Source organism: Sminthopsis crassicaudata, chromosome 6 (assembly GCF_048593235.1).
Source record: "Sminthopsis crassicaudata isolate SCR6 chromosome 6, ASM4859323v1, whole genome shotgun sequence".
Lineage (NCBI taxonomy): Eukaryota > Metazoa > Chordata > Mammalia > Dasyuromorphia > Dasyuridae > Sminthopsis > Sminthopsis crassicaudata.
The window spans coordinates 180,745,027-180,768,129 of record NC_133622.1 but is presented as its reverse complement, the minus strand read 5'-3'; the positions used below and the strand labels follow the sequence as shown (position 1 = coordinate 180,768,129).

The 23,103-nt window shown below is 42.8% G+C and overlaps 1 protein-coding gene across 7 annotated transcripts in view; it reads left to right on the top strand.

The window, feature by feature from the left end:
* Positions 1-22,598, top strand: part of SLC7A2 (solute carrier family 7 member 2) — a 64,346-nt gene extending 41,748 nt beyond the window's left edge. For 4 of the 7 annotated variants that reach the window (XM_074275709.1, XM_074275711.1, XM_074275710.1 and 1 more), the window contains exons 3-12: positions 372-527; positions 1,058-1,223; positions 2,557-2,684; positions 2,970-3,192; positions 6,402-6,541; positions 12,081-12,183; positions 12,618-12,799; positions 14,317-14,483; positions 18,064-18,172; positions 19,166-22,598. In XM_074275709.1, the coding sequence (XP_074131810.1) occupies positions 372-527; positions 1,058-1,223; positions 2,557-2,684; positions 2,970-3,192; positions 6,402-6,541; positions 12,081-12,183; positions 12,618-12,799; positions 14,317-14,483; positions 18,064-18,172; positions 19,166-19,305 (1,514 nt within the window). In that variant the 3' untranslated portion in view covers positions 19,306-22,598. Of the gene's footprint in view, positions 1-371; positions 528-1,057; positions 1,224-2,556; positions 2,685-2,969; positions 3,193-6,401; positions 6,542-6,801; positions 6,939-12,080; positions 12,184-12,617; positions 12,800-14,316; positions 14,484-18,063; positions 18,173-19,165 lie in introns of all 7 variants that reach the window. The other 3 variants (XM_074275713.1, XM_074275712.1, XM_074275708.1) reach the window with 1 other exon arrangement.
* The last annotated feature ends 505 nt before the right edge of the window (positions 22,599-23,103 follow it).

The window sequence follows — 23,103 nt, the reverse complement described above, 5'->3', positions numbered from 1 at the left end:
GCCCTGGGCCTCATTTAAAAGCTTTCTGTGTGCCAGACATTAGTGCTAAGTCTGGGGAATCCCATCCTCAGGGAGCTCCCATTGGGGAGGGACCCAATCTATAAACAGCTCCATGCACGAGGATTCTACCTCATCCCTTGAAATGGGGACAATCCAGAGCTCATGGGAGGAAACTAAGTCTCCCTCGATAAGTCCCACGGTGCCCTGGAAGTGGCCGGCTTTGCTTAGTACCCATGAGCCACGTTCCCTACTTGCCCTTCTAGGAGCGGCCCTTGGCTCTGGTCCGCCGAGGGAAGCCCTGTTTGTTTCTTTCCAAGAATGATTCCTGGTGCTAATTATACGCCCCTCATTTCCAAACTATTTTGGTGAAGGAACCTCCAGCGTGGCTCGGGCGTGGAGCGGGACTTTTGATGAACTGCTCAACAAAGAGATCGGCAGTTTCTTCCGGACCCACCTCAGCATGCATTCCCCAGGGCTCGCAGAGTACCCGGACTTTTTTGCCGTGTGCCTCATCCTTCTCCTGTCAGGTAAAGTGTGGAGTGTTGGAGAATTACTTGCAGACTCATTAAGCCTCTGTGTGTGTGCTGGCCAGTGGGAATACCAAAGCAAAATTGAGAGAGCCCATGGTGAAGACCCCATGAATGTGGAGAGCAATACCCAGCAGGGGGCCTCTAGCAAAGGGGGGCCTCAGCAGGAGTTGCATGTTGATGGGCATTTGAGGAATTAGGAATTCTAGGAGACAGAATTGAGGAGGGAGGATGGTACAGGAATAAAGGCGACATAAGTGGGGCATGACTTGCCCTGTGTGCCATCTATTGGGCATCCCGTAGATTGGGAGAAGGAAGTCCTGTACAAATTGGCATCTTGGTGCTAAAGAGATTTCTGAGCTTGTCAGTCTGTTGGCTGTTCTGGGCCCATTCTCGATGGATGGCTGCCCTCCCTGGATGCATTCCTTTCCCCAGAGCACCTGGGGAAGAAGCCACCCCGGGCATCCCCAGGCCCCTGTCCGCCAGACCACCCCCGCCTTTTCTTATCATGCACCCATGTCTTTCCACAGGCCTCTTGTCATTTGGAGTCAAAGAGTCAGCCTGGGTGAATAAAATCTTTACAGCAGTTAACATTCTGGTTCTGATCTTTGTGATAATTGCGGGGTTTGTGAAAGGCAACATTGCCAACTGGAAGATCAGCGAAGACTTCCTCAAAAATCTCTCTGCCACCACCAAGTAAGTGGGTCCTTCTCGGCTTTACGGGGCAAAAGCCCAGCCCATACCTAGCTCCCATGGGCTCTTGCAAGGGGGCTTTGTGGGACACTTCCTTTGGATGGATTTGAACTCAGGACTTCTTGACCCTGGGCCCAGAGCTCTATCCATTGGGCCAAAGGCAGAATATATAGAGGGAGAGTGATAATTAATAACAAAGACAAATATTAGGAAAGATGTAAAGAAAAGAATCACAGATTTGTAAGAAGTGTCATAATGTGGTAGGATGAACAGTGAATATGGGGTCAGGAAAACCTTTGTTTAAATTTCATCTGTAAAATGATAATAGCACCTCTCCCTCAAGTTTTAGGACAGCCAAATGGCCACCTATTGAGTGTTTTGACACTTAAAATGATATCCAAATGTAATTATTAGGATAATTTAGTAATTATTTAGGATAATTATTAGGATAATCTGGATGTGTCCAGTTCACAATGAGAAGAATATCGCTCGCATTTACTCCTTTTTGTCCCTCATTCATTCCACTTGGGGAGCGTGATGTTTAAAAAGGCTTGAGAGAGAAAATTGCTAGATAATTTAACCATCTCATTTACAATGCCAGCATTTTAATAAAAGGATGGCCATGTGGCTGTCTCTTTGAGACCAAATTCAGTCCTGGCCGCAGACTCACAGTATTTACATCCTTGAAAGAGGAGGTGATTCCCCAAGCAGTCAACTCTCATAACTTAATTAATGAGAGAATGACTATTACAGGGAGGGACTGGACCTGATTATGTCATTTACACCCAGCCTTGGGTGATCTAGTCAAGAAATTCATTATCCCCCCCAAATCTGAGCAGTATTCTATGGTTTCTCCACCTAGATGGTGGATAGAGGAGAACATGAGCTCCTTCAGAAACTGAGGACTTGAAATAAGGATAAAAGAAAAGGGAAAATCTGAATCCAAATCACCGGTTATCAATAATCATTTCTCTCAGGCGTGCACCTGAGGCCGGCCTGAACTTCTTGGTCATATTCCCTCTTGCTGAAGGGATCCAAGTAGACAAAAGGGAGGGTGAAAAATATCCTGAAAATCAGAAAATGAGGTTAAAGTTTCTTCACCCTTATTAAGCATGCTTAGTGTCAGTAGATCAAGTAGGCTCTGACTTTAAACCACGGCTCACCAATATTGGCAGGTCCCATAGAGGCCAGCCCCTAATTTACAGGGAGGTAAGTCGAGGCACAGAAAGACTCAAACAGATTTTAGGGAGATTTAAGCTGGGAGCCCAATGTCACCCTCACTTGGGTCGAAGAACAGGGGTAAACTGTCCTGTGTGTCTTACTTTTCCCTCTCTAGAGATTCTGAGAATGGGACAAGCACCTATGGGGCTGGCGGCTTCATGCCCTTCGGCTTTAAGGGGACTCTGGCTGGAGCTGCCACTTGCTTCTACGCCTTCGTGGGTTTCGACTGCATCGCGACCACTGGTAAGAAGCCCCCTTGGTACTTGCCCGAGGAGACAGGGCACTCTGGGGAGGCTGGTGGGGTGTTCCCTGGGAGGAAGGGCAAAGGCCCTGGATTCTGCCTCCCAACCTCAGACTTTACCATGTGTCCACAGGGTGAATGATGCTGGGTCCTGTGCCCAGTCTCTTCTGCCCTCAGCATCCCTGGGGGTGGGATCAGCCCCTGCTGAGTGCCAGGGTGAACCAAAGCTGGATAACTGAGTCTTTTCTCCACCCACTCTCTCCTGCCTTTCCTCCCCGTTTCCTCAGGGGAAGAGGTCCGGAATCCTCAGCGGGCCATTCCAATCGGCATTGTCACTTCCCTGCTTGTGTGCTTCATGGCGTACTTTGGCGTGTCTGCGGCTTTGACCCTTATGATGCCCTATTACCTTCTGGATGAGACCAGCCCCCTCCCTGTAGCCTTTGAATATGTTGGCTGGAGTCCTGCCAAGTATGTGGTGGCCGTGGGCTCCCTCTGTGCTTTGTCTACCAGGTATGTGCTTTGGGGACCAGAAATCGGGACTCGGGGGTGTTTGGAGTTCATAGATCTCCTAGGCTTGGGGGGGGGGGGCTTCCAAAGACATTTGGTGCATTGCCCATGGATGGAAGAGGCTGCTCTGACAGGTAGTGAGTTCCCCTTCACAAGAGGTATTCAAGGTGGGCTTGATGGGATAAACTCTGAGGGGACTGCAGGTCAGGATCTTATTCTAGCCAATTTGCCACATACAATAGCAGTAGAAGTTTCAAGTTCAGGGTGCTTTTCCTGGCAACTTTCCCACATAATATGTATGTATATGTTTAAGCATTAGATGGTTAGGGTCCCCATCAGTAATAGATGGTCTAACAGGGCCTAGAGTGGGGTATGACAACATAGACCTCCTTGGGAAAGGGGAGAGTTGTCACAGGTGGGGAAGGGGATCCTAGAGGATGCAAACCTTTCTCATCTTAGCACCCTAACTTCTAGCCCTTAGAGCATTATTAAGCATCTAGCTCTGTTGGGATCAGAGCAGGCCTGCCCACAGACCCTGAAAGTCTGGACAGAGCACATGGCATTGAGGCCCCCACTGTGCTCTGAAGTTTAACACAGTCTCGGCTGTCCAGTGGAGGTGGGCATCGCAGCCCTCTGCAGTAAAAGGGTCCCAGCCAGCTTTATGGTTGCTCAGGCTCTTAACATTACTTTTCTTTTGTGACCCTGTGAACTGATAAAGATTTCTGATCCAGATTTGAGGACGGGGGACGGGGCTAACTACCATTGGCCATTATTCAAAACTACTGTTGCCCTAAGAAAAAATATTTCTTTTTCCCCTGAAAGAGAGGCAGGAGAGTGAGTGGTGGAAGTGCTAGCTGGGAAGACCTGGATTCAAATCCCAATTTAGACACTGAGTGTCCCCTGGCAGGTCAGAGTGCTCTGCACACACCTTTGTCCTTAGCTTATTTTCTCAGTGACAGCAGTCTCTGGATTTAATTGGGGAATAACTGGAGGTTAATTGCTTTGTCAATATAGCAAGATGTTTTTAGGTAGAGTCCAATTACCTTGCATTTTGGGAAGGAAGGGAGAGCCTTGAAATTATGCTGGGCTGGGATACTGAGGTGTTGGGAGGAGGGAAAGCTCTAGAACCTATGGAGAATCCCAAGAAGATTTTTGTTCTTCAGTGCCAGTGCCACCACCCTAAGACCCTGTCCCCTCTTGCAGCTTTCAGCCAGGCCTTCACTTGAAGGCTTTGCCGATGGTCATCTAAATATCTGCTGATATAGCTCATCTACACTGCCATCATTCTAATTTGTGGTGGGGTTTTTCAGTGTCAGTGTGGCAGGGCAGCCTCAGTCTTGTTTTATTGCTCTGAAAAGAGGATGGAATATTATAGGATGGCATGGAAGCTAAATAAAGCCCCGGAGAAGTCAGGAGGGAGAGCAATACTGGCTCAAAGGCTCTCAAATGTTCTGGTAGCCTCGGGCAAGGTGGAGGAACTCCAGGGAAGACTTTCCTCGACTTCCCTTCCTCTCCACCCACCATCCTGTTCTCAGGCTTCCAGAGTTGCCCACACAGAGAAAAGAATGTGACCCTGAGACCTTGAATCTGCCTTGCGGCAATGGAACCCTTGAACGCAGGTCAATGTTGCTTTGGGGAGTAATGCAGCCTTGGCCTTCCTGCTTTTTTAAAAATTTAGCCCAGTTTTCTTAAGGCCTGAAATTGAAGGAACCAATCTCCTCATAATCATTAAAAGTAGTTTTCAAAAGATAAGAGATCACCTGCTGAAGCATTAAATTAAATCTTTTTAACCTATTAAATTATATCTCTTTAAATCAAGAGGTTTTCCTTTCTTCCTTCCTTCCTTCTTTCCCTTTCCTTCTTCCTTTCCTTCCCTTCCTTCCCTTCCTTCCTTCCCTTTCCTTCTCTTTTTTCCTTTTTCTTTCTTTCCTTCCTTCCTCCTTTCCTACCTTCTTCCCTCCCATTTGTCTTCTTTTTATTTCTTTCTTTCCTCCCTCCATTCCCCCCTCCTTCTGTTCCTTCCTTCCTTAAAGTATTTTAACCATTATTTCCATCTTATTGATTCTCTTGTAATCTGTAAAATATACCCCTGAAAAGGGGCCCATGGTTAAGAACTCCTGCTTTAAATTGTGCTATCCCACCATGTTTGGGGAGATGGGAAAACTGATCACATGGATAAATGAAGGATTCAGATGATTGAAAAAGCTGATCTGAGCCAATATCTCTTTTCCATTTTCCCAACATCACCACTGACCTGAGCAGCCACCCACAGCTTCTCATCTTCTGCTCACCTGGAAAACCTTATTCAAAATCAATTGTAGAATTATAAATCTAAAGCTGAAAGGCACCTCAGAAAGTATCTAGTCCTTCATTTTACAGAGGGGGAAACTGAGGCCTGTGGGGTCCAGTGTTTGCCCAAGGTAACACAGAGTAGTAAGTGACAGCCAGGATTTGTCACCAAGTCCTGTTCTACATATACACGGCTTCAGCAAAGGAAGATGATTAAGAAGCAGCTACAGATTAGCTTATTAAGTACACTGGAGATGTGGGTTTGAATCTGGCTTGTGCCATCCTTTCTTTGCTCTGAGTTGCCTCAATTTCCTCCTGCTAAATGAGGAGGGGGGGATGGACTTAGGTCCAGTTTATTCCAGCATCTTCTCAGAACAAGATCTAGGGAATAAATTCCCTGGACCTCAGTTTCCTCATCTTTAAAATCTGGGAGTTGTACTGGATGTTTTTTGCTAGCTCCCTCTCAGTTCCAAATAATTGATTAGATGCATTTTTTTCCTTTTTTGTTCATAGTAATAGCTGTTAATTTTTCAAAATACATGCAAAGGTAGTTTTCAGCATTCACCCTTCTTGATGTAGTTTTTATGACTGCCAAGCAACCTGATTGCTGTTTTTGGAAAAACACAGTTGGTGGTGTTAGGGTTTCTTGAGCATGGGCGAGATATTGGCTCAACACACTTGACTTCCTAATGACAGAAGGTACAGCGGGGATAGCAAACTTGTGAAAAAAAAATTTTCTGGAGCTTCACACTCTTGTTGGCAAGAAGCCCACCATTGGCAACCTAATTGGTCCCTTGAACATGTCCCCACTGTGCCTTGCTGCAGGATTCTACTCTGAGGAGGGGGACGGCCAGGCTGGACTTGGACTCTGCCTCTGTGATATGATCTTGCTTGCTTTCCATGTATGTTTGCTTTCCATCCAGTCTCCTTGGATCCATATTCCCAATGCCGCGGGTAATCTATGCTATGGCAGAAGACGGTTTGCTTTTCCAATTCTTAGCTAAAATCCATCCCAAAACGAAGAGCCCACTCATTGCTACTTTGACATCGGGTTCCGTGGCAGGTGAGATCCAGTTGACTTTTGTATGGAGAGGGGAGCCTTTGACCAAGGACATGGGGGACAATTAAAAATGTAGATGTGGTCTCTTTGGCCAGCGTTGCTTCTGCTCTGAAAGGTGATGATAACATGTGGTTGTATGTTTCTTTATAATCATGATATTTTGTCCAGGTTTTCCCATCATCCTAAAACCCACCCGAGTGGGTCCTCTCCGTGTTTCCACAATGGAATGACATGTCCTTGAATTGTGCATTTTTCTATTTTAGTCTTCTCGGCTCTATGTTTCCTTTGCCCCGAATTCTCTTTGCCATGGCACGGGATGGCTTACTGTATAGATTTCTTGGCCGATTAAGTAACAGGCAGTCTCCAGTTGCCGCCACATTGACAGCAGGGGTCATCTCTGGTAAGCTTCACAAATCCAGGTTCCTTCAGCATTTACTGCTGTGATGCATGGACCTTCCCAAGAGGGTGCATGCTTGCTATGCATGCAGGGGAAGAGGATTTTTGACAAATGAATGAGATGAGCATGGACAGTTGCAATCCCCTGCAGCAAGAAATCTTGGTGGTGGTATACTTGGCATCCATAAATGACTTAACCCTTAGCGAGCATGGTTTGTAGCTTTTGAATTTTTTTCAGCTTTTCAATGTCTTTTAAAAAAAAGTGACTAAAATGGCAAGTCTTTCTGGATATCAAGTATTAGGAAAAAATAATCTGGAGAAATCGATCCCCTGGAGTTACTCACCCAGTTGATTCTCTGAAATGTAATTCAAGGCTAATTATTTAATTATCTAAAATTAAGCAGGAAAATTGGTTCATGGTTTTTCTATTGGTTTTGAAATGATGCTGTGAAATTAACCCAGCTTAGCATCTAACACCCTCCCCCATTGATCCTTATTTCCATAAAAACACGCCAGGGTTAGAGTAGTCCTAAACTTTTAAGTTTTTTCTCAGAAACCCCACAGGACTTGACCCTTTGTTTCCACTTCTTTGGGGAGATCCCTGGGAATGGATGCCAGACAGGGAAAATCATCTATCCTATAGGCCTTCCTACTCCCATGGAGGCTCATTGGAGCTGTCTGAGAAACATTGTGCTGGCTGGACTCTCCAGCCACGGTGGTCCCAAGGCCACCAAGGAGTCCAGGCTCAGGGAGGGGCTGATAAAGAGTGTGTACCCCATAGAGTGCCACGGTGGGAAGGAGAAGAGAGCTTCATGGCAAGAGTGAGTCACCTTCTGGGCTTTCTGCCATGTCGGTATATTAGCAAGGTGTCAGACAGCCAGAGACAACGTCTGCAAAAATGTCCCTCCCATGAATTAGACTCCCCATAAGCCACAGTCAACATTTGCACACTTCTAGCAGACACATCCCACACCGACATAGAGAGGACCACTGCAGCATCATGGGCCTTGGAGCTGGAAGGGAAGGTATCATCTGGCCTAATCCCATCTCTTGCAATCTGGGCATCTCCAGGAGCATGCTCTTCCTATTATTTCTTTCATTTTTCCCATGGTAAGTTTGGGAGCACCTAAAGCTGAGAGGGACCTTTGAGGCCATTCAATCATATCTTGCAGAGAAAGAAACTGACACCCAGGCAAGTGAAGTGAACCCAGAATTCTTGCTCCAGAACTAGGAGGGAGATAGGTTAACTGCCTCATTTTACAGGAGAAAGGCAGGGAGTCCTAAAGAGATCACGTGGAGATTATTGTCCAGCACACATTGGTGAATAGATCCAGTGGTTTATGAACACAGCAGGACCAAGGGAGCTTCTGCTGCCAGCTGGGCACCCCTAGTGATGGTCCACCAGCATCAATGGGGCCATTTAAAATGTTCAGACAGCTTAGCTCTTTGGAGCCTCAAGGGTGCCCAGGGTCACAAGGCTAATAAAGATCAGTGGTGGAGATTTAATTCAAGCCTACCCTGACCCCAAGTTGCACACATTTTAGCACTACACTGCCTTTCCAAGTTAAACTAAATGTAACCTTGCTAAAAAGGACCTTTTGTTTGAAATCACCCATTGTTTGGTAACCTTTTTTTTTAAACAATAACACACAACTATGCAACTTGCTGGACTGGTTAACAATTTTAAAAGTCAGTTGTGATTTCCTAAAAACAACATTCAACATATGTTACTGCCTCATTGGTTCCAATGACTTCATCTTTCCTATAAAAGTGATGTTATACTTTTTCTTTTTTTTTTTTTTATTATATATATATATATATATTTTATAATATTATCCCTTGTATTCATTTTTCCAATTTACCCCCCCTCCCTCTATTCCCTCCCCCCGACGACAGGCAATACCATACATTTTACATGTGTTACAATATAGTCTAGGTACAATACATGTGTGCGAATATCATTTTCTTGTTGCACAATAAACATTAGAATCCGAAGGTACATGCAACCTGGGCAGACAGATATTAGTGCTAACAATTTTCATTCCCCTCCCAGTGTTTCTTCTCTGGGTGCAGCTACCTCTGTCCATCATTGATCAACTGGAAGTGAGTTGGATCTTCTTTATGTTGAAGATTTCCACTTCCATCAGAATACATCCTCATACAGTATTGTTGTTGAAGTGTACAGTGATCTTCTGGTTCTGCTCATTTCACTCAGCATCAGTTGATTTAAGTCTCTCCAGGCCTCTCTATATTCCTCCTGCTGGTCATTTCTTACCGAGCAATAATATTCCATAACCTTCATATACCACAATTTACCCAACCATTCTCCAACTGATGGACATCCATTCATCCTCCAGTTTCTAGCTACAACAAAAAGAGCTGCCACAAACATTTTGGCACATATATGTCTCTTTCCGCTCTTTAGTATTTCTTTGGGATATAATCCCAGTAGTAGCGCTGCTGGGTCAAAAGGTATGCACAGTTTGATAACTTTTTGGGCATAGTTCCAGATTGCTCTCCAGAATGGCTGGATTCTTTCACAACTCCACCAGCAATGTATTAGTGTCCCAGTTTCCCCACATCCCCTCCAACATTTGTCATTATTTGTTCCTGTCATCTTAGCCAATCTGACAGGTGTGTAGTGGTATCTCAGAGTGGTCTTAATTTGCATTTCTCTGATCAGTAGTGATTTGGAACACTCTTTCATGTGAGTGGATATTATACTTTTTCAACAATAGGCAAATTCATACCTCACTCAGGAGGAACTTTGACCTCCAATGAAATTGCGATCTTGTTTTTCAAGTTAATGTCACAGAATTTTCCATGTATATGCCTTGAAAAATAAAAAGCTTTAATTTTAAAAAAAAGAAATTGCAAGCTTGGAGCCTTAGCATAAATAAAGAGAGGAGTGGGTTTTGCCACACCTGGAGGCAGAAGGAGAAAATGGATTGTTTCCTAGAAGTATATTTGCCTGGTGAAGACTTTCCCAGGGAGTTAGCTTTTCCCAGGACTAGCTTTAATATCCCAATAACACTTTGTTTTTAGGTATGTCACAGGGCCAGTGCAATAAACTAAGATTGGCTCCAGTATTTCAGAGTTTAGTACAGAAATCATGTATATTCTGAGCCACCCAGGGCAGAGCTAGAACTAGCACTTTGTGAGAAAGTGTGTGTGTGTATGTGTGTGTGTGTGCATGTACCCACTGGTTTTAAAAGGCACATTAACTTAAGATTCCATTTCCCTCTTTCTCTGTACCCACTGAAAAGATTTTTTTTAAAAACTAAAGACAGACCACCCTCATCCAACCATCCAATTTGCAGGAGTATGTTTTGGTACCAAATTGTTTGCAAATCAAACCTATATTTCCAAATCTCTCCAAGATCTGCATCAGATCCTCTCCATCCTTGTGGTAGACCAAGGAAGAAGATATGTACCCTTTTGCAAGGTCCAGTGGTTTGCCTGGGAATATTTTGGGGCAAAGAGTTTGGGTACTAAGTTGTTCATTAACTGGGAGTAGGGGGTTTAAGCTTTCTTTTCAAGGAGCCATTTCTCAGCATGGTCCTTGAAGAGTTTGAGGAAGCAATATGCTAGTTTCTCAAAGGACCAAATTCTGTGCCCTAAAACCAGTAGGGAAAAACCTGCAAAAGGAGCTTTACCTATCTCAGATGCAGAGATTATCTTCAGTAGAAAGTGTAGTTGAAGCTGCCATCCCCTGCCACTCAAAACATCCCAAGGAAAGATGAAAGACCCCGATCTGGCAATCTTGTGATATTCATGAAGTTCTCAACTGCACAGATTTGTTAATTATATATTTAGAATATAATTCTAAAAGGAAAGTCCTGTCAAATTTTGAATTTGTTTCTGGTCTTGTAAACACTACTTTTGACCATTAAAAATCTGCCAAGTTCTCATTCTCTCCACGTCAGGATTTGTTGTGATTGGAGAAGAATAGGAATTTGATCAAATGCAATGGAAGAATTGTGCCCTTTGTTGAGTGGCTTATTTGCTCCGGGAGCTAGTGCTAAGGAAATGATTACTCTATTCTTAACCAGTTAGGTAACTTTGGGCAAGCTACCGAAAGGCTCGGTGCTTCAATGTTTATCCTTCATAAAATAAGGATAAACTCCCTGCCCAGTCTACCTAACCTATAGGATGTCACATGGTGTAATTCGAATTGGATTTTGGCAAGAAAGAACCTAAGGTTTCAACTCTAGCCCTTCATTTTACAAAAAGAGAAACTGAGGCTTCATGGAGTTAAATGTTGAGTATTCTGTCTCAACTTCTCAGACCTCAGTAAAAAAATTCATCTTTAAAATGACAAGGTTGGACTATATGTCTCCAAAGACCTTTCCAACTCTAACCAGAATCCTGGTTATAGCCCTAAAAAAGTCAGTTTCTCTCCATAGACCTCAGTTTCCCCCTCTGTATAATAAGGGGGTTGGGATGGATAGGTCCCTTTCAGCTCTGAGTCTTGGATGCCTATTCCATCACAGAGTCAAGTTCAGGCTGAGATGGACAGTTAGCTCTCCTAGAACATGATTGGTGACTGGTGAGAAACTGGAAATGGAACCCTAAGTTCTAGTTGGCCAGTTCTAGATGGAAAGTTCAAGACAATGAGTGTTTCCCAGCATCGTCCAGCAAGGTGTTTCTTACCTTTTTTTAGCCTCTTAAGCTTTTTATCTCTTTACCTTCTTTTTACTACATTTCCTGTGTGATCCTGGACAAGTCACCTCTTCTCCACAAGCCAGAGTACCTCTGTATGGTGAAGGTGGATTGGATTTCATGATCTCTGAGCAGACCTTTCAGCTCTAGCATTAGAGTCCTTTATATGACCCTGGGCCTCCCATCCTCATCTCTGTAGTAAGGTGAGGGATTGGGCCATCTGAGAGGTGCTTGGTCAAAAGCATTCATCTTCCCTCAGTTTCCTCTTCTATAAAATAATTAAGTTGGTCTAAGTGATTTCTTTCCAGCTCCAGCATCCTACAATACTTTGGTTTGTAGTTATACACTATGTACACATATACACAGACACATACCTAGGCACATACACCCCTTAAACTCTGCTGTTCCTAAACTAACAGCCTTTAGTGACAATCTCGGGGCTTTGATTTGTTATATTGACTTCTCTCTATTTCTCTCTGGACAGCGGTCATGGCGTTCCTCTTTGACTTGAAGGCTCTAGTGGATATGATGTCTATTGGGACCCTCCTAGCCTATTCACTTGTCGCTGCTTGTGTCCTCATCCTCAGGTGGGTTCCTATTTCAAAGTCTCACCTTATTGCTTCTTCCTTCTCCTCCTCTTCTTCCCCCTCATTGCCCTATTAGGAGTTTTGTTTCCACGCAGAGATCTCATGCTAAGAATCTCTAGACTGGATTAGCTTGAGTATGTAGAAACAACAGGGCATGTCTTTCTGGGCTGTGTGTTCAGTGGTCTTGTGATTTAAGTGGGGAAGAGGTTGGGTTTGGAGGTGGTTTGACTTGTCCTAACACATAATGGTGTGTGACCTGAGGCATGTCGCTAGAACTCAGTATTGAGATCCAGAAAGCCATTGTCACAAATCTCAGAGCATAGGCTCATATCCTATGATCCCAGAAGGGATCAGCTGCAGTCACTTGTTCTAGATAACATGTGATGGAGGGAAAATTGATGGCATGTAATGATACGATCTGTCTTTGGGAACAGGTACCAGCCCAGCTTGACTCACCAGAAGACAAAATGTTGCCCAGAGAAGGAAGCCTTGACCTCTGGTGCAGCTGCAGACCTGCTGCCAACACCTGGGAACAGCAAGCAGACCCTCCTCAAGCCCTCTCGGTTGCCCACCCAGCAATCGGCATCTCTTGTTAGCTATTTGGTGGGACTGCTAGGTGAGTCCTTCCCCAAATTAGAAAGAGCTATGCTCCACCTTAACTAGCCATCTTGATTAAGTAACTAGCCTAGAGTTGGCAGGAAATATCTTTGAGGAGAGTGGGGCTGGTCACTGCCACTATACGATGGAGCCAAACGGTGGAAGAAAAAGCACCCTTGGATGGTGCTGGGAGTCTCATACTAGTTATGGTACTGCCCATGTAGAAAGAAACATGAGCTGAGGGTACAGAAAAACACTCCCTGCCCCAGAATCTCCCTCACAAGCTCTCATCTTCTCTCTCTGGTATTTTGCCTCCCTTTAGAGTTATTGATGGCTATGTGGCAAATGTCCTTCCCAATCCAATGTAGCCACCATTGTAACAATACAAGATGCTGGGTAGTTAAAGCCCAGGATGGGTTATCATGAGATCTTTGAATATTGAAGTGAATAGAGTATCAAGAAGAGCAGATCTGGGGCAAGAGAAATCTTTGGGGAGTAGAACAGTAGTCACAGGGCAGAGCAGCTCCCTATCACCCTAGTGTCTTTGCCAGCATTACTGAAAGAGAACTGGATTAATTTAGAATCAGAGGACCTGGATTTGAATTGATCATAACCAGGGTTCTTCCACTTTTTTGGCCCCTTATTTCTTCAGCTATAAAATGAGAGGCTGGAATTAGATAATTGATCCCTAAGATCCCTTAAAGGGTCTAAATCTGAACTCCCACAACCTCATGTTCTATATTCTGTGGTTATTGTGTGATTCTCCAAATGCCCTTTTTCTCAGAGGACAAATATACAACTGACTCTTTAAGCTTCAGCATATAAATCCTCCTCAGCAAAAGCTCTAGTACGAGGAAGAGACCACTCTGACCATCTGTGGAGGAAAACCAAGGTTGAAAAGCAATTCTTGGAAAGCCCCCTTTTTCAAATTCTAATATTTCCCAAACCATGGTAGACCACAGCCTACGAGGGAGTTAGACCTAGAATTGAATAAACAGAAGATGGAAGAGCAGAAATTTAAAATCAGCTAAAGAGATAATAGAAATCTCCAGCTTCTGTTAGTGAAATTTGCCTTCTTTTTCCTTTTTTTTAATGAAAAAAAATTAAGTGATTTTATCTATATATTTAACTTTATATTTGGGAGCTCCTTCTACCAATACAAATTTGGACTCTGCCACTTAAAGAATCTTAAATCTTACCTCGGGTATTACTACAATGGACTTATAGCCAGAAATTCTAGATGGAAATTCTGTCTCAAATTCTGGATATCTGATAACCTTGAGGCAAGCCATTTCACCTCTGGGCTTCTCTCTAAAATGGACATAAGAAACTCCAATATTCCTTTCCCCTATAAATCTAAGACTCTGCGGGTCAGAGGCAGGACACAAATCTTCCTGACTCTGACACTGGCTTTCTGTCCAGCTTAAGTGCTTTGCCTCTAGACAGTGATCAAGGGGTAGTACTGGAAAACTGACCCTTTATATGACCCTTGGTCTGAGCCATAATCTCTCCTTTATCCCTGGGTCTGGGGTGAAGCATTCCTGGTTCTCGGGCTCAGCATCCTGATGACCTATGGGATTCATGCCGTTACCAATCTGGAGTCGTGGAGCATTGGTCTTCTCTCTGTCCTTGTCTTCCTTATCATCAGCATCATCCTTGTCATCTGGAGGCAGCCTCAGAATGAACAGAAAGTGGCTTTTATGGTAAGTGCTCAGAGCCCCAACCCTGATGGAATATCATTGAAGAGTTGGAAAAAATGGTAACCTGTGAAAGGAAGGAAACTTAAATGACCACAGCTTATGAACAGTTTAGAAGCCAAGGATGGTCAAGCATTGAGGGGATCTGGAGGTAGACCTGTTGGGCCTCTTCCTATTTCTGTGCTCCCCTCCCTAATTTCTGATGGACTAATCTCCACTCCAAATAATCTGATATTCATCTTCTGACTCCTTGTTTGTACTTCCAAGATTCCTGGAGCATAAGAATTGTTTTTTCATCTCCATTTCATTTCTATTATTCGTTTCCCTAGTATGGAACACAGTGCCTCACAGAAGCATACTCTTTAATAAACGCTTGCTGAGTATTGAATTGAACTGAATTAAGCCAATGTCTTGGACGCCTCTGATAGGCAAAGTGGTATTCCAGTCAATAAGCATCTATTAAAGCACCTACTATGTGTCAGGCACGAAATGCTGGAGATACAAAGAAAGACAAAAACCAGTCCTACCTTCTAGGAGCCCACAATCTAATGGAGCAGAGAACATGTAAACAAATTTGTGCAAACAAATGATATATAGGATAAATAGGAAATGAATGAGACAAAAAAGATTTTAGAACTAACAAAGGCATGGTTTGTGCTCTCAAGGAGAATTTATCTAATAGTAACCTTTTTTATTCCTTTTTTTATGAGTGGTCAGTTTTGTTTCAGTCTCATTTTTATTCTGTCTTTGCTCTTTAGATGTAACTTTATTGCTGTCTCAGAAACTGGGGCCAAGTAAAAATCAAATGTCATAATTTTCTATTAAGTAACTTCTTTGTAAAATAGTCTTTGGGATATGGAAAGTATCCCTAAGAAAATACTCTTAGAGGGTTAAGACTCATCTTAGGAGCAAGGTTCTTTCTTTCTTTTTTTAATTTGATATTGTATTTTTCCCAATTACATGTAAAAACAATTTTAGCATCCTTTTTTCAAATTTGAAGTCCCAAATTCCCTTCCTTTCTCTCTCCTCCTATTTCATTGACAAGGCAAGCAATTTGATATGTTATACATGTGTAATCATGCAAGACACATTTTCATATAAATGAAAGAAAACACAGGCATAAAAATAAAAACAAGAAAAATAAAGGCTCTTTCTTTGGATTTGGGCAGCAGCACATTTCATCATAAATCTTTCAGAATTATCTTGGATCATTGTGTTGCTGAGAACAGCTAAGTTATTCACAGTAGACCATCATGCGATATTGCTATTACTATGTACAATGTTCTCCTAGGAGGTTTTGGTCATTTCACTTTGCATCAGTTCATGTAAATCCTTCCAGTAATTTATAAGACTGTCCCTCCAGGATCATTTCTAAATAATTTGATACAGTAGAAAAGACTCGATTTGGAAAGGGGACTTGAATTCCAGTCCTGAATGCCTCCTTTATGACATTGAGCAGATCCTTTTACCCCTCCAGATCTCACTCTCCTAATCTGTAAAATGAAAGGATGAAATATTTAAGTTTTTGCTAGCTCTAAATCTATGGTTGGTAGAGAGGATCCCTGCCCCAGATAGGCCTACAGAAGGATCCATCCACCTACTTACTAGCTTACTTACAGCTAGCTTTTTTAGAATAGCTTTTATATTTTGAATATAATGATTTCTTATTACTTCAGTGGCCCTGGCTCCCTTCTTCTTTCCAGAAGGAGATCGTTCTTGGCTAGACCCTTCTCTGGATCCTCCTTCAAGGATCTGGCCACTGTGCCGTGGGACCATCTACTTCTGGTTATTTGACTGTTGGTAGATGTGAGGCCAGTGCTTTATCAACCAGCTGTTTTGTTGGATGCCCAACTTATTCTTTTCTCCAGTCACACACTACTTGTGTCCAGGGCACTGCTGTTCCACACTGTACTCTTCCTATCATGACCTATAGTTCCATGGCCAGAACAAGTCAAGTTAATCATCATTTTTATGCCTACCATTGCCAAGCACTGAACCAAGGGAGCAAGTCTCTAAATCAAGCATTACTGCGAGCTATTTTCTATTCTCATCTCCATTCTCATCTAAAATCTGGACTTGTGACCTCATTGATAGAGGGATCTCTCAGAGGAGGAAGCAGCCCCTATCAATGCAGGTTAGCACCTTTTCTGCAACACATTTACTGAGAGCAATGAGAATTTAAGGATCTCATAGCCAAGAGATGTCCATTTTTTAAAAGCCGTATTTTGTTGATATTTTGTTTTTTAAATCACCAGTGTTTTCCTCAATAATCTTTCCACCTCCCAGAGTCATTCCATATAATGAATTTTTTTACCGACAAAAAAAGAAGGGGGAAAAATCAGTGCAATCAATCTATACATTTAAAAAATACTGAAGATCTGTACCATGTGCAATAGTTTTGAATTTTCCATCTCCATGAAGGGATGAACTGGGTCTCTCTTCTCATATCTCTTCATTCAAGTCACTTTGGTTTTTATAATTATGTTCATTCATTTTTGGTCCTTTGGTCTGTTCTTGCATTTATATTGTTGTAATTATACATTTTCTTGGCTTTATTGACTTCACTCTGAATCAATTTATATAGACCAATTTATAGAGATGTATTCATCAAACATCATTTCTTATAGCACCATCAATATTATACCATAATTTGTTTAAGCCATTCCCCAATTGATGAGCATCTACTTTATTTCTCGTTCTTAGCTATCACAAAAGTGCTGCTATCAATATCTGTGAACTTTCTTCTTAATTAATAATTTTCTTAAGTATAAGCCCAATAATAGAGTCTCTGATTCAAAGGGTATGAACATAATTCACTTTATTTGCATAATTCCATATTGCTTTCCAATTGGTTGTACCATTTCAAAACTCCACAAGCAATATATTAATGTACTCATCTTCACAGCCTTTCCAACATGGACTTATCATTTTTGTCATTTTTGCCAATTTGTAGAATGTGAGCTGAAAGTTTAGCATTGTTTTGATTTGCATGTCTTTTGTTTTACTGATTTGGAGTATTTTTCCAGAGAATGTCAATTTTAACAGATGATGAAAGTGACAACGTACTTGTTCTGTGTGACCTCTGAATATCAGAGTGCTTATGAAGTTTTGTTGCCTTGACTATTCTTTTAATGTAGCCATAACCTCTCTGGTGGTCTTTCCCTGTATTAGTTTCATGTGTCTCCATATCTCCTTGGACTTTTCATATGCGGTAGCAGGCAAATTATAGGAAGAGAGCACAATTAAGGCAACTCTTGATTAATGGGCACATTTAGTTTCCTGGGAAAGGTTATTTTAATTATGGTAGACTTTTCCCAGGAGGCTCTGGATGCTCGTGGTTGGCTTCTGGAACCAAAATTTTGGATCTATTAGATTGAGGAATGGGAATAGTAGCTACAGGAGACAAGAAATTGTGACTCGAGCTCTGGAGACGCTGGAAATTGTGTGTTAGGACAGAAGATACAACTCTAGGGAAGGAAATCTCCTTTCCAAATGGGGTTGGCTTAAACAATGGGAAGAGGTGACTTAAATGGAAATAGCAGAGCCTTCCTGAGTATGGGACCTAAATCTGACTCTCTGTCCTTAGGTTCCCCTGCTGCCATTTTTACCAGCACTTAGCATCCTGGTGAACATTTATCTCATGGTCCAGTTGAATGCACAAACGTGGATCCGATTCAGTGTCTGGATGGCTATAGGTAAGTATCTCCCAGCCAGCAACAAAGCCCTCAGATTGGTGCTAGTTCCATTCCTACCCCGCCTCAGTGCTTCTTCAGAATCTGCAGGATTCTTTGGGGACTCTATGTTGTAGTGAGGAGCTCTGATTATCTTGTGGCTGGTTCAGAGAGGCCATAAAGGCTAATGGAACATCTCCCCTCTGTCCTACCTTCCACACTTCTTCATTTATACAACAGGGACCAATGGCTTCATCTGAATCACTCTATTTGCCCATTTCTAAAATGGGAATAATAAATCATGCACCATGAAATAGATAGGGAGGTGCTGGACCTGTGATTTTATTGGTATACCAAATTCCAGAGGAGGAAACTCCCTCTATTAGTGCAGTTTGCTACCTTCTCTGACATATAAAGGCTGTAAAAGGATGCCCTAGGTTCAGAGTATATCAAAGCAGGACCTGAACCTAAGTCTTGTTGGCTTTTTTAGTGTCTAGGCCAGCCTGCCTCTCATGAGGAAAGCATTTGCAAATCTTTAACCACTGCAGAAATGAGATGGGGGGGGGTTACAGGAGCACCCCCTGCAACAAGGTTAAATTGCAGTGAATGAGTGAGTTCAGCGAGTTAGCTTAGCAACTAAATTAAGAGGAAAACAAAAGAATTGAGGATAAGATTGGGATGTATGAGGATGAGATTGGGGGCAATGGAGAGAGCACTGGCTATGGAGTCAGAGGACCCGGATTCAAGCCTCACAGCTAACGGTTACTACCTGTGTGACCTTGGACAGTCAAATTCTCCTCTTGGGCTTTAGTTTCCTCTGTATACTGAGGCTGATGGACCAGATGGTCTCTAGGGTCCTTCAAGTTCTAGAACTAGAGCATGTGGAGGCTGGGGCAAGAAGAAGTTTCATTTCACACTGGATGACCTGCCCTAAAGGAGAATGGACATCTGTGGTTTGGGGACTACTCCAGCAAAGGCAAGAAATGCCAACTTTTTTGTCTTTTGTCTTTCTCGAAGGTTTCCTGATTTACTTTTCTTATGGCATCAGACACAGCTTAGAAGGGAGCCGGAGGCATGAAGATGAAGGCGTATGTTCAGAGAACATGATGGGGCAAACAGAAGAAAAACGCCCTATTGAGGCCAGCAGCCTTACATAGGGAAAACTCAGTGTCCATTTCTTTCTTCTGGACCGGACAAGTCAGTATTGATGCCTGTGCACTCTCCGCTGGGCAACATGGCCCCAATGCTCCTTATGTCTTTCGTTGGAAACCAGGACAGGATGTTTATGCCAGGTTCCATTGTCCTCGGTCTGCTGCTCTTCCCTGATATCCCCTCTCTGATGTTTGTGCCTGTGGGCTGTGTGAGCCTAGACAAGAGCAATGCGTCTGGGGACCAGCCACTTCCTTGAGGATCCTGTCCTCGGGGGACAAACCCAAAAATAAATGGGAGAGGGGAGATCACAGTTGCACCTCGCACCTTTCGGCACATGGAAATTCTTGCTGTTTGTTTTATTTTGTTTTGTCTTGTCGTGTACAATCCTATTAAGGTATTACCAGTGTTAGCCTTTGCTGGGCAGCCCGTGTGGAAACTGGAGGGTGTTGAGTAGCAGGATGCTATATGTGTACCTGTCCAGTTTTGTGCCTCACACATGTTGGGGATGGGTTCTACCATTGTGCCTCTCTGCCTCTTGGGTCTTGTTCCTTTAAATTGACAGATTGACTGTCAGTGTTTCCATCTGTCCCTCTTTGCTCATGTAAAAAGACAGCGTTGGGGAGCAGCAGAGTAGGAGCAAGGACAAGTATCCTCTGCCATTGTTTTCTAAATGCCAGCAGTAGATCCCTTAAGATGAGCCCCCCCAGTAAAGAAATGTTTCTAATAAATTAGTAAATATGAACATTTGCTTCAGATTTATAATACACTGTAGACATAACATTCCATAGCTTTTGATAATTAATTCAACAACCATTTCTTAAACGCCTACTACTGTTATGGTGGGAAGAACACTGGATTTGGTATCAAAGGATCTGGCTTCCAATCTTGGTTCTATTGCTTCTAAGCTGTATGATCTTGGATAAGTCCTTTGCTATCAATGGGACCCTTCCATAGTGGAAGGAGTTAAACTCAATCACTGAGAAATCTAGCTCTAACTTAGCTGTCCTATCACCACTGTGTGCTATCCCTATCAAAATTGAGACAGGAAGAAAAGCGGTAGGGAGAATTTGAGCAAACAAACTATGGGCTCTCCCCCTAGAAAGTTCAGGCACCCATCAGCCTACCTTGGGGTGAGAGGCATAGGATACCTGATATTTGTCAAAGTTTAACTTGCTGTCCCTCTTCTGGCCAAACCCACTGTTCTGCTTTGATTAGGATTTTCTCTTGTTACAGCTCCCCTGCTGCCCAGAGACTTCATTTCTACTCTCTTTGAATGATGAGGGAGGGGAAGGAAGCAAGTAATAAGAAAAGGCAAAACTGCTCCTGAATTATTCTGCTCTTCTTGGGTAGTCAAAAGCAGCTAAGCCCAGTTGGAGGGTGCACCTCTCACCCTGTTTCTTTTGGAAACATTTTGAGGTATATTTCTTCTTTCCTTCTATTTTTTTTATTAAGTATTTCCATCTGCTACATCTGTAAATCAGGGGATTGTTTTAAATAACTACATGTCAACGCTGGTAACAGCTACCACCTTTCTGTCTCCTACCAGGGGAAGGGTACACACAGATGCTGGGGCCATGCTTGGTTAGGGCCAAGGGATTAAATAAAATGAGTCTCTGAAGATAGCTGGGCCTGATGTCCAGACCTATTTTAAGAAGGGCTTTGGGAGCAGAAATGGGGGCCTAATTTCTACAGTATGGGTGGGCTATTACTTACCAAGTCAATGCTTTTCTTAGTGGAAGAAGAGATGCACTTCTAGAATCTTCAACATTGGGGATGGCAGGGGAGAGGAACAGTTAGCATGTCCCAGAGGACTCATGATCCAGTGGAAAGGGTTCAGGAATGAACAACTTGGGCTTGCCATTCCTATTCCTGGAGCCCCACATTTCTTGATCCCTTAATTGGTGGGTGGAGAGGGAGAGGAAGCCATGAGTTTCTGTTCTCTTAAATTACAGACTATGGTTCTATTTTGAAAAGACAAGAACCCTGACTCTCATTTTAAAACCTAACTTGGGATCATAAGACCCTGGAAATCTGGTGGATGGGATTTCAGAAGCCATTTAGTCCAACCTTATTTTACAAAGGAGGTTGGGAAAAGCAAAATGACTTATGACGGCTGATGGAGATCTCTTTCTCTAAAAGTCCTTCTCCACAGGAAAAAAAGGAACTGAGAGACTTAAAGCCTTCCCTTGAAACCCTCTCTTAATAATTAGATGTAGAAATATATTTGGCAAACAGTAGACAGCTCAGCCAAACCAATAAGGCCTTTTAAAAATGCACCTTTCTAATGAGAAATTTGATAATTATCAGCAAACATGAACATTTCCAATATACAAAGGACAGAAAAGGGGGATTGCATAGGAAGTTAAAAATCTCCTATGTATAGTTCTGTGGGGTTTTTGGTCTGCATCATTTGTTACAAGATACAATCAATACCCCTCATCTATGTCTTTTTCCACTGGAGTCCTTTTTAAAAAATGGAGGTTTCTTTTCCTATGTCACAGGATAGTCAATTTAGAGCTGGATGATCCTGCCTAGTCAGTCAGACCTTCCTTCAGATGAGGACAGTAGGGGGGTATGTATACATATACATACACACATGTGCCTATACACACACATATATATATATACGTGCAAACATTTACATATATACTTAGAAATCATAGAGTTAGTTGAGTTTATGACAGAGTTTCAGGGAATGAGATCTTAAGGTGGGTCAAAAATTCAATGTGGTGTTCTTTATTCAGTGTTTCTACAGAATGTTTTTAGATATTAAACTATTTTGAGATCCAATTTGATAGTGTATATAAGATTTTTAATGGTATTTTCCAGGAACAAGGTATTTATATGTTTATAGTATGAAATCAACTTTGAACTCAGAATTTGGAAACCCTTCTCATTGCCACTTGCCTTATTTGTCATCTCTAATAGGGCTGCCCTGCGCCATGTTCTCAGGGGGTCATGTTCACAAATATCTGGTTTCCAGCCATCTCTTCTGTCCTCATGATACACAGTGAGCAGTCACTGGATCCAGGGGTTTCATCTAAAATCAGCTGGTTTCATCTAAAGGCAATTGGTTTTCTAAGCTATTGATCCCAGAAAAGAAAATGTAATCTGCTAGTGCTCATGCTAGATCATCCCCTCAAAGACCCTCCTTTTCTTTGCAATGCAAAGAACATTCCAGGCAGGCGTTCAGGAGAACTTGGGAGTAGAGCGAAGGGTGGTTTTTATTATTTTATTATTGTTATTATTCTTTCTATCCTGTTTTGTGAAAGAAAAATAAACATGTGGTTATAATTCATTTGTGCTTTCCTTGTCTTTTTCTTCCAACCAAATAAGAATTGGAGAATAATACCCTCAAAGGGCCCTCCCTCCATATTTTGTAGTCTTTTTTCTAGACCAGAGATTCTCTCTGAAGAATTGAAACCACGGCCAAGATCATACAGACAGATTGGGGTAGTTCTTGGGCCAAGAATTCAGTTGTCCTGGTCTCAGTTTAAAAGAAACTTTTCCTGTAGTGGAAGGAGCTCCAGCAGAGCAGATTAAAACTAGGCTCAAACCCCACCCCTTCCATGCTCCTTGTGAGTCTTGGAGTAGATGACTTCTCTAATTTGGGTCTCAGTTTCCACCTCTGCAGGGCAGTTGGATGGCTCAGTGGATGGAGTACTTCTCCTGGACTCAGGAAGACATCTCCATGGGTTCAAATCTGGCCTAAAATAGCTTGTCATGTGACTCTAAGCAAATCAATTAACCCTGTTGCCTCAGTCTCCTCATCTGTAAAATGAGCTGGAGAAGGAAATGATAAA